At 34.5% G+C, this 11,970-nt stretch overlaps 1 protein-coding gene across 1 annotated transcript; it reads left to right on the top strand.

The window, feature by feature from the left end:
- The first annotated feature begins 6,797 nt into the window (after positions 1 to 6,797).
- On the top strand, positions 6,798 to 10,943 carry LOC130995797 (fatty acyl-CoA reductase 2, chloroplastic-like). Its single transcript, XM_057921228.1, has 9 exons — positions 6,798 to 7,118; positions 7,519 to 7,619; positions 7,772 to 7,971; positions 8,058 to 8,158; positions 8,484 to 8,646; positions 8,746 to 8,907; positions 8,996 to 9,077; positions 9,523 to 9,890; positions 10,533 to 10,943. Exons 1-9 carry the CDS (start codon positions 6,824 to 6,826, stop codon positions 10,678 to 10,680), a joined length of 1,620 nt encoding a protein of 539 aa, XP_057777211.1. The 5' UTR covers positions 6,798 to 6,823; the 3' UTR covers positions 10,681 to 10,943.
- The last annotated feature ends 1,027 nt before the right edge of the window (positions 10,944 to 11,970 follow it).

The following is an 11,970-nucleotide window of genomic DNA, read 5'->3' on the forward strand; positions in this document are numbered from 1 at the left end:
AAATTATTTCTCGTATTGATCTTAGACCAATAGATTAATTCTTTGACTGGTTTACGTTCTCTAGAACTTATACGACGTTGCATTTGTGCAGGCTCTTCGTTATTCTGAACTTGAGGAAGTTGATCCGCTATATCATGATGAAGAATCTTCGACATCCAATGTCATATCTCCCCCCCCCCGTATTGAAGAATCTTGCATTTCTGCAAAATCTTCAATACTGGTCTTATTGGATGTAGATGATGCTCTAAGTAGTGCATCAATACCAATGAGATCATGAACAGCTCCCACTAAATCCTTGTTTAGACCGTCTAACAAGTTTTCTTCCTCCATGTTGACTTTGTGTCTCTCAAATCTTGTCAAGATCTAAGTCATATCGATCTTGTTCTCTATAGACCAAGTCTTTTCAAGAAACATCGCAATCCTAAAACTGAGAACTTATATTTTCCAAGAAAATAGCAGTATTCTCGTGTTTTCTTCGGATATCCCACAAAGTAACACTTCTCACTTTTGATTCCAACAAATCAGTGAACATTTTCTCTACATATGTAGTGTAACCCAAGGTTCACACATGTGTAAAACTATGCTTCTTTCAATATCACATTCATATGATATTTACTCAACTAATTCAATTGGAACTTGGTTCAGAATATAAGCAATAATAAACAAGGCATGGTCCCAAAGATGTACCGGAAGTTTTGAGAAGTTCATTATGGATCAAACTATATCTAATGAAGTTCGATTTCTCCTTTTGGATGTCAAACTCAAATGAGGTATCCCTAGAGGAGTCCATTGTGAATGGATTCCATATGACTTCAAGCAATCGACGAACACATGGCTTAAGTATTTCTTTCTCGATCTAATCTTAGAGATTAAACACTTGTCCAAGTTGTTTCTTGACTTCTAACTTAAACTCCATAGATTTCTCAAAGTTTCTGATTTGTGTTTCATAAGATACACATTTCCATACCTTAAGAAATTGTCTGTGAAAGTTGTGAAGTACGAAAATCCACTTTGTGCTTGAGTTGAAAACGGTCCACATATCACTATGTGAATCAACTCAAGTACCTCTTTAGCTTGTATTCTTTTCCTAGAAAGTGGCTCGTTGGTCATTTTAACCTTGAGATGTGATTTCACAAGCACTTTAAGACTTTACGTCAAAAAGTGTGAGATAGTCTAACTTTCTCGATCTTGTTATTCATTTCTCATTAAGTGACCAAGCCTACATGCCAAAGTTAAATCGGACTATTCGCATTGCTTGTGATAGTTTATTTTACACACTGAGGATATTTTGTTCGCATTGAGAAAATATAAAGTATTCTCAAGTGAAATATTTTCATCTCCATTAAGCAAAATAGAATAAATTCTATAAGCAAAATGGAAAGAAAAACTTCAATGTCTAACACGAGAATGGAAATTATATTCCTCATAATTTCAAGAACAAAATAACAATCTAACATGTCCACAAACCCAAAGATAGATCAAATCCATAAGACCTTATGCATTTAGCAACAACTATTGCTCAAAACAAATGCGTAAGTCAAATTTTCTTGGTCCCACTCTCCTGTTTTAGTTAGACAACACACATTTTAAAATTGTGTGAACTATAACTCGTATCTAATACCCAGGAGCATGAGTTGTTAGTGGACATGTTCACCTCAATGATAAACATACCAAATCCTGCTATCAAAACATCCAATATTTTGAACATCAAGCAGTATCCCTTCCAGTGTCCTTTTCTTGACAAAAGGTATTTCATCTTTGGGTAACTTCTGCTTCTTTTGGTTTCCACTTTAGGATGCAGAATTTAGTTCTTTGATCATTCTTCTACTTTTTCTTTCCTTTTGGGTTAGAATTGGCAGAAGCATTAATCATAAGAACTTATTTGTCCTTAGTGGAAGACGATTCAAAATCGTTCTTAACATGTCATGAAACTCATGGCAGTGTCACTGCTCTATTGTTCATTTTGAATTCACTATGAAGTTCTCAAATGAGACAGATCATTACTGCAAGATTAAGTTGATTGAGACAAAAATCGAATAGTCTCGTTCCAATCGTGGCCAACCTCTCAATTAACTCAATCTTTTTCAAGACATCCATAGAGACTTTGTCTACTACATGTAGATTAATCCTGAAGAGATCCATGAGTATCTTATACTTTATGGTCTTTAGCTTCTAAAGCATTAACACTCTTCAAGTGTATCAACATCTCAATCGTAACATGTGATCATGTTGTTTATGTAGTTCCAAACTCATTGACACAAACATGACACATTTAGCAGAAGCTACATCATCCATATGTTTCTTATAACTTTCAATGTCGAACATTTTGAAAGTTTCTAAAGTCACATTAAGGATGATGTGGATTGATTTCTCTAAGACATAATCAATCATATCTAGCCTTAGCACCAAATGCAAATTGCGTGGTCAATCCAGAAAGTTTGACCTAGTCAATGTACCGTATCCAACAAACATATCTATACAGTTGCAGATAAAACAGAGATAAAAGAAAGCAGAAAAAGGAATCAAATCAAATAAGATCACATTTATTTTACTAATCAAACAAGGCATTTTGTCTTGATTAGCTCCCACTAATTTTAACATATCTTATGCCCCCCAACATAAAATACGGATTTATAATCAATATAAATCTTAGTGGTCCAAGATCCAAGTCAATATTATGCAGCCTCTGCTTTGCTGATGACTACAATAATATCACTTAGTAGGCCTCTAAGCCAATTGCAACAACAATTTTGCAACTCTTGGTTGATTAATCCAATTAATCTGCGTCCTTAAATCATTCTTGGTCGCTTTGCGTTCCAAAATAATTTAAGTAAGTCAACCCCATCACACGGTGCCAACCTATGAATGAGCCTTGGCCTTGTAGATTAGAGCATACAATTTTATGTAAATACTCTTGATCGAAAAGGATGGGTTGCTCAGACAATTATGATGGACGACGCGTTTTGTGCTCACACAAAGACTTATATTTAATGGGGATTTAACATGTGATACTAATTGCTTATATTTAATATCTCATATTAAATAGCAAAACAATTATTGGGTGCCGCCTACCCAGGCATACAAAATGCGGACCACACGTATTGGGTGCCGCCTACCCATACATAGTAATGCGGACTACATATACAGGGCGTCGCCTACCCAAGCATTAAAGCGGTCTCTAACTACTATAGTTAAATAATAAGCATAAAAACAAATAGCATGCTTTTCACAAAACAACATAGAATCTCTACGAATAAAATTCTTTAATCCAATTAAAATTTTATTCTCCAATTAAAATATGGGCTAATCAGTTTGTATTAATTCCAAATTAATACAACATTATTATTTCAAAAATAATATTTTCATATATTAATTCAAAATTAACATAAAAACTCATCAAATATTATTATTTCAAGAAATAATAATCCATGATTTAAATCCAATTAATGAATTAGTCAATTTATATCAATTCCAAATTAATATAAATATACATTCAATATTATTATTTCAAAATAATAATACTAAATAAAATCATTAATCTAATTAATTTATATTAATTCCAAATTAATATAAACACACAATGATTATTATTATTTCTAAAATAATAGTAATCAAGATTTATTAATCTAATTAATAATCTTAATTCTGAAATTGGGATTAATATTATTAATTCTAAATCAATAATTTTTATTATTACAGCCCAAAAGGGGTCATTTAAATAAAAGCAGGCCCAGCCCCTTTTATCAAATCCTTTCGTAGCCCAACAGAACCAAGCCCATACCGGGCCCAAACACCTTAGGCCCAAATCAAATTTTGAGCAGCTAGGTTTGTGAAAAGGATTTGCAGCAGCAGCCGCTGCTCCTTCCCGTCGCCACGCCTTTCCCATCAGCCAACCGCCGCCGCCCTCGGAGCAACGACGCCACCAGACGTCGTGCGGAGGTCTCCACGCCGATCGCAGCTCGAAGTCGCGTCGGAGGAGTGGCTGTGACGTCCGGCTAAGGCACGCCTTCGCCGGTCATCTCCAACTCCTTCCGTCGAACAGGCGTCCAAGAGCAGTGGCAAAGGTCTCCTCGCCGCCGCCCACATCGACGTTGTCGCCGCCCCTCTAAGGGTCCGACTGTGCTAGTTCTTTCAGCAGCAGTCACCTCCCGCGCCGGTGTCCAAAATCGCGCCGGAGGGACTAGGAGTCGCGAACGACGTAAACGGCGACAGGTGGTCGGGCACAGCACAACGGCGAGCCCCGAGCCACCCGTCGTCTGCCTCGTGCAGCGAAGTTTCCAGCCCTCAACCCTTGTTTTGCCGCCGCCTAGCGGCTTAAACAATTTTCCGGCGAAAGGTTCGAATATTGCCCAGCAATATTCACCCAATTCCAAATTGTTGATTTTCAATTTCCAAATTCGAAACAATCGTCAAAATTTCAATTTTTCGAAAACAGATTTCAAAAATCAAATCCTATTAATTAACCCATAATTAATTATAACATAATATCAATTATAAATCGAGCCCCGGGCTCTGATACCACTGTTGGAAATCCTTGACATCATCTAATGATACGCAGCGGAAATAACAGTCAAGGATAAGATCTAGATTTACAATTGATTCATGTGTAGAGATTACAAACACACAACAACAGTTAGAATAACTTACTTGTTGTGTAGCAAACAATCCTGTAGCAATTCTTCTAGCAATCCTGCAGTTGAATCCACTACTATGGTATCCACGCATATTGCAGATTCGATGCAGGAACAATTCCCGATGCACAATTCAATCATCGAAAGCTAGGAAATCTCCGATTGAATTCTATAGTGCTCTAAGTGTTTTCTCCCTTGTGTTTTCACGTGTGTTCATCTCTTGTAGACAAAAGAAATATATTCATATTCTTATAGGAATAAGACACGCCTGTAACCCTAGGTTAAACAGGCCGGGCTTTTCTTTTGTCTCCAATTAATTAATCCAATAGTCAAACTATTTACTAATTAATTAAAGCTTATTAGAATATATCAAATATATCCTAATCTAGTCCATATATCTTTCACTTTACACACTTTTATTCAAGGTAGGCTAGAGTTTGTTTACATACTTTTATACATCCCAATTTTGATTAAGAGTTTTATTTAGGATTGTATATAAACCGAGCCGAGCCGAATACCTCCAGGCTCGGGCTCGGTTCATGAAGATTTGATTCGACTCGAGCTCGAATTCGAGCCTAAAAATAAGCTCGAGCTCGACTCGCTTATAAAATACCAAGCTCGAGTTTGGTTCGAATTCGGCTCGTTAATTATTCGTTTATCTCGAGCTCGAGCTCGAATTTCAAGCTCGATTTCAAATTCAAGCTCGAATTCGAGCTCGGTTCGAATTATTTATATATTAAGGTTTCATTAAAATAAAAAAATTATATTTGTTCATATATTACTAGACTATTTATGAATCATAATTTATAATTTATTTTTGACAAATAGATAATTTATCAAGTTAGTGGTAATTTTTTTTAATAATGAGTATTATTTTTATTATTTAAAAAATATTTAACAAATAAAATATAAAGTATATAATTATTATTTAATGAACCTATTCGCGAACATATTCGTGAACCTATTCGTGAGCCTATTCGCAAACATATTCGTGCGCGGATAGGCTCGCGAATAGGTTCGAGCCGAACATATTCGCGAGCTCATAAGTCGAATATGCACAGGCTCAAGTTCGGCTCGATAATTTTATCGAGCTCGGATTCGGGCTCGAGTTCGGCTCGTTTAGAAAACGAACGAATTTCGAACGATCTTTTTTGAACCGAGTCCCGAATAGTTCGCGTTTACACCCCTAGTTTTATTACTCTTTCTCGTCAAACTCAACAAATAATACATGCTAAAAATATTTAATGTGGAAATATAAAATAGCTAAAATGAAGAATAGAGGAGATAGCCACGCATGATGATATGTTTTAACATATTTATTTGCGTGCAAATTTGGGCTACAATCAGCCCCACCTATTACTAGTATTTAAAGGCGCCGCCCTTGCAAATTTTGGATTAAGGATTTATTACTACTAATTCTCTCATATTTACTTGCGTGCAAATTTAGCCTATAATTACCCCCACCCATTAGTATTTTAGGCGCCGCCTCGCAAATTTAAGCTATAATTCCATAACCGTGCATGTCATAAATAAGTAATACTCCCTTCGATAAATAAGTAATATTTTTATTCCTAACTTATTACGTTCTCTTTTTTGAGACATTTAAAAAAAAATCCACTTAATGTTAGACTATACACCATCAATTATAATACTATATTTTTTTTTTCTTCTTATTTTTCACATTTTCACCATTCTCATACTAGTTATAATAATTTTTCACCACTTTCAAAATACTCAATAATTTTTTCTCTATTTTTAATATGCTCAACAACTTTTTCTTAAAATTTGTGTCACTCCATCCTAGATAGTTCTTTCATGGACGAAGGATGCTGAGTAATATATAATTGATAAAATAATTTAATTTGATTAAATTTTTTATTTGTGTGATGGATGCTGAGTAATATATAATTGATAAAATAATTTAATTTGATTAAATTTTTTATTTGTGTGATACATCACGTGATAAATAATTCACTTTTCACTCTATTTATTGAATTAATTGAATGATTATTTAACATTTTAAAGTAGTTGAATTGATTGTTTAATCGTATCTCATCCATCAAATGAAACGCAACATAATCTATTTAGAGTACACAATTAGGTAGTACAAGTTACATCAAAATGTTGCTATATATAAGTAGAGTATGATCTCCACTAACAGTCTTGGCTTGGAGAATTCAAAGAAAAAGAAAATGTTGGTAAGTGCAGCAGCAGCAGCAGCTGGTTGCTCATTCTTCTACCCTCCAACTCCAATCAAACCTAATTGTGTGGGAATATCCTTTACCAAAGCAAACGTGCACATTCATCCTAAAATTAATGGTTTTAGTAGCCAAAGTGACAAAAGAAATTCATACTTCTCTCGCCGCTGCAATCCGCCGCCATCGGAAGTAGCCGCGGCGGTTGAGGTGCACGGAGGAATAGGGATACTTGATTTTTTTGCAGGGGTAAACATTTTTGTGACTGGTGCAACCGGCCTCCTTGGAAAAGGTAGGCATCTAATCCTTACAAAAATTTTACGTATATTAAATTACGATTTTATTGAAAAAAGAAAAAGGAAAAACTTAGGAGTCCATGAAAGCACAGAAAGCAGACTAAGAGTCGAATCATAAAAATTTTACGTATATAAACATGATTAATTAATAATTCAATCTATATGGAGTATTATATATATAAGAGAAAAATTCTGTTGAAAATGTTAAATGTGTTGAAAATTGAAAATGTGAGAAAACACGCGAATAAGTAATTTTTTTTTACGAATAATGCATGAATAGATATTTTCATCTTGGCGAGATTTTCACATGTTAACTGATATGGCTTCGTGAGTTATATTAATTTATTCGTTCTTTAATTAGGAGTACATCTTTAATTAGTGTTTTGGTTCGCACAGTTGTTGTGGAAAAGATATTAAGATCAACTTCAGTGGGAAAAGTGTACTTGCTAATAAAGGCAAAAGACAAAGAAGCTGCATTTGATAGATTAAACTGCGAGGTACAAAATTATGCTGCATATTTGATAGATAAACAATTGAACAAATATTTTAAGCTAGAGAAATGGCCAAATATTGTTTCTTCTTTCATATATGAATTTGTATTTTCTTATATATTCCTATTTAACCGCAGATGAATTAATACTTTGTGTAGATATTAAACTCGGAATTGTTCGCGTGTTTGAAAGAAAAATATGGGAATTCATTTGGAGCCTTTGTAAAGGCGAAAGTAATAGCTGTGGTGGGAGATATCTGTGAACCAAAGCTGGGAATGGATTATGAAAGTATTGAAGCAATTAGAAAAGATGTAAATGTTATAATCCACTCTGCTGCTTGCACAACCTTTAATGAGAGGTAATTAGCTTCTACTTTAATCTTAATAGATTTGTTAATCCTACACTACAAAACGTTTATGCTACATATAAAATATATATGTATAGGTATGACTTGATAGTTGATACTAATGTGATTGCGCCTCAACGATTGATGAGGTTTGCCAAGACTTGCAACAAACTCCAACTCTTCACACATATATCCACGGGTATGGATTTGTTAATTAGAAGATTACACTATATATAGGGTTAGGTTATAGTAAGATTGCTATTTTTCGTGAGATGCGTGACTAATGCATAAGTGATGAATAAGGCAATATGTAGTGTTGAATAACGATATTTAAAAAATTAGTGAAATTTTCGCTCCCTCCATGATTCGAACCCAAGTAAATTTCCCCCCCTCCAAATAAATATCAACCATATGATACATTAAATCAACATATACAAATTAATTTAAGATCTCACCATATATGAATGATCTCATTGGAACCAGTCCCTATGTATATATATATATATATTGTGTTTATTTTGTAGCATATGTTACTGAGAGAAGAGAAGGTGTAATACTGGAAGAGCCATTGATGATGGGAGGAGAAGATGGTAAACTTGATGTAGCTGATGAGATCAGCTTGATTCTCAAATCATCCATAAACACCATTGATGCCACCAATTTTTTCAAAAAGCTTGGCCAACACAGGTTATATATATTTCATTTAATTTCAATCCCAATTTTTGAAGGTTTCAAATGCATATTATTGTGTATTAATAATTTCAAATGATATGATGATGGTAATAGAAGTGAAATGTTGGGATGGAGTACTACATATCAACTAAGTAAGGCTATGGGTGAAATGTGTGTGAATGAAATTAGAGGAGATGTTCCTCTTCTTATAATTAGGCCAGCTTCTATTTCAAGCTGCTACAGTGAACCCATCCCTGGTTGGATACAAGGAATGAGGTATTTTATATATACTCCATTTATTTATTTATCCATTTATTTTTTATTTTTTTTTATCGACATTACATTTTGAATTGTTTGATTTTAGGGTGATGGACCCAGTGATCGTTTCTTATGGAAAAGGAATGATCCCAGCTCTTTACGCAGATCCTCATGTCCCTTTTGATATTGTAAGAAGAGAATACTACCATTAAATTTCTTATCATTCGCAACTACAAATTGAGTAAATTAATCCTATAGGCTGGAAGGTTACTAACTAATCCGTCCGTCCACAAAAACTGTAGTCTTATTATTATTATTATTATTATTATTATATATTTTCGTTTGTTCACAATCCTTATATTTTAATTACCTCATTCATATCTACTATTTACAAAAAACCAAATCATTTAACATTAATTTTAGTGAAATCTTTTTTTTTCTTGTATTTTATACAGATCTCTCAATCATTTATTAAAACTCATGCCTCATAAATCAAGCAACAATTTTTGGCCACAAATTAATTCACCCATTTTAAATGAAAATTTCTTTTTATTTTTGCTGTATTTTTTTCAGGGGATTTTATTTTGGTTGTAGTAGAATCGGTATTTATATATAGACATATGATATTGACAGATACCAGTAGATTTGGTAGCAAATATGACGATTGCAGCTATTGCAAAGCATGGAAATACACACGCGACAATGGCACAACCCACAATCTACCATGCTGCATCTAGTCTTCAAAACCCCTTAACATTCTTCGACGCTTTCGAATATCTATATGAATACTTTAAAGAGGCACCTTTAATTGAAGGAGCAAATATATCAAGAGTCAAATTTTTCGACGATTTTGAGGAATTCTCCAAATGTTTAAGAGGGGAAATTATGCGACATTATGGTGCAAATGGAGATAGAAAAATGGTGCGACAGTGCAATGCCAAAGCTACATATGTTGAACAACTCTGTAAGATGTATGAATTCGCCGGATTCCTCAAACCAAGGTACATGTTAATTGCATCATTAGCTTTACCAATATTATATTTTCAAATACATTTATTTATTTATGAATTATAACATATTACTTGACAACAATCGCCTACATTAATATTTCACTTAACTTATAAATTAATTACACTTAACATATAAAATAATTATATTTTCGTGATTTTGTAATTGCACATGACCACGAAAGTGTAGAAATTTTATAAATTAAGTACAATTACTTTATATATTAAACTAGCGGTTTGTAATTTATATGGATGATAAAAAAATCTAGATAAATAATATGGATTAGAGGAGATTATTATTCTTTATATGTGTTTGGCATGTAAGATTTAATTCTAAGATAATTAATATTCTTATTTGGTAAAAAAGATACTATTGTCGATTAAATTGGCAAATTACAATTTTAACTTTATTTAGGCCGGCTTCCTAATTAAATTATATGGGTACCAAACGTTAGATAAGAAAAGATTATTTAAGTATCATGTCTTATCTGCGTACCAAACGTTTTAAATTGACATGTGGATGATTATCAAGTATGTTCTTGTTTTCAAGGGACATAAAGTTATTAAACAAATGTAATAATTAATTATTATTTTTAAAACTAAATGTAATGATTAAATTTAATATTGTACATGCAGGTACCATACAAGTAACACTCAGAAATTGATTGAACAAATGTCAAAAGAGGAGCAACTTAATTTTCAAGTGGATATAAGAAATATCAATTGGAAAAAGTATCTTCAAGAAATTCATGTTCCAGGACTGAGAAAGTATGTAACTAATTAGTCTTATATCACAAGATGTACATATAAGGAATTTGTACACTTGTTCACGTGAGTATATGTAATTCTTCTTTGCATTATTATATATGTGATAAAATAATATCACACCTCATATAAATGAGGGTTAATAGTAAAAAAAATACACGAACTATCACCAAATTTGCAAATTGCACATGACTTTTAAAAATATTTTTAGAATATACCACATTTTAATTTTGTTGTAATTTACACACGGCGAAATTTCCGGCGAGGAATAAGTTTGACCGGTGATTACATGGATATTACATGGCATATTGCGTGACATTTTTTACCCGCAGTTAATACACGCGTCCAAAACGACGTCGTTTTGGACGTCTTTCTCTCTCAAGTATCTCTCTCTCTCACACTCCCTCTCATCAGTCTCTCTCTCTTCCTCCCTTCCCCTATCATGCTGTTACCTGCTCCGGCGAAGTTACCGCCGCCGGCCACCCCCATCTCCCTCTCATTTCTATTCTCGCCTCGTCCCTACCTCTGCTCCCCCTTCTCTCTCGTTTGCATCCGATTGTACCAAGACCACTTTTTTTATCCTTCTTGAGCCCTAATTCTCCTTCTCTCTCGTTTGCATCTTCAATTCCAGAGTTTGTGGATACGCAACAATTTCAAAACATCTCACTAAAATCCCAAGTCGAAAATGAGGGAAGCGGAGAGGCTCGGTATCTGGTAGTTACCCCTCTCTGTTTGCCGATGATTTCCCCCAATTTCATCAAAGTGAATAGAATCACCCTTTATGTTTACCACACTCAACCAGCTGGATTTATCCAGTACGTGTGTGCGAGATTGTGTGTATAGCAAGCATTCAAGCAAAACTAATACTTAATGCGTATACTGTTGTTGCCTTGTTGATCTCTGTCTGTCTGTAACGCTACGATTTTGGTTCATTTGAGGCTGTGATGATGAGTTTCTCTGAGTTGGGTCTGGCACGGAGGCGGATCTGACCCGTATCTTGGCGGAGCAAACCCAGAGGGCATTTCTATCTCTCTAGATCTAATGCAATCGGGTTTTGCAGCCATGGCGGCAACTCCTCTTGCCTATTTTTTGGTTTTTCCAGATCTGAGCCTCACTACCAATCACTTGTCCTCGTGCTTCGATTTTTGTTGCCCCACGATTTCCACCGCCCCGCCGCCCTCTCCTGCCCTAATTTATGAGATTTGGACCCGGCGCCCTTCGAAACCCTAATCTCCCATTTGATGTCATCCGCCGACGAGCAGCGGTCGCAGGCTGAAGCTCGCGCACCTGCTCTCCACCACCACCGTTT

This window comes from Salvia miltiorrhiza, chromosome 1 (genome assembly GCF_028751815.1).
Source record: "Salvia miltiorrhiza cultivar Shanhuang (shh) chromosome 1, IMPLAD_Smil_shh, whole genome shotgun sequence".
Lineage (NCBI taxonomy): Eukaryota > Viridiplantae > Streptophyta > Magnoliopsida > Lamiales > Lamiaceae > Salvia > Salvia miltiorrhiza.

What these genes read in the sequence shown, in the direction of transcription:
- LOC130995797 (XM_057921228.1), top strand. Translation starts at nt 6,824, where the DNA reads ATGTTGGTAAGTGCAGCAGCAGCAGCAGCTGGTTGCTCATTCTTCTAC. An exon ending in AACCGGCCTCCTTGGAAAAG is followed by an intron (nt 7,119 to 7,518) that starts GTAGGCATCTAA and finishes TGGTTCGCACAG; the next exon opens with TTGTTGTGGAAAAGATATTA. An exon ending in GGTTGGATACAAGGAATGAG is followed by an intron (nt 8,908 to 8,995) that starts GTATTTTATATA and finishes GTTTGATTTTAG; the next exon opens with GGTGATGGACCCAGTGATCG.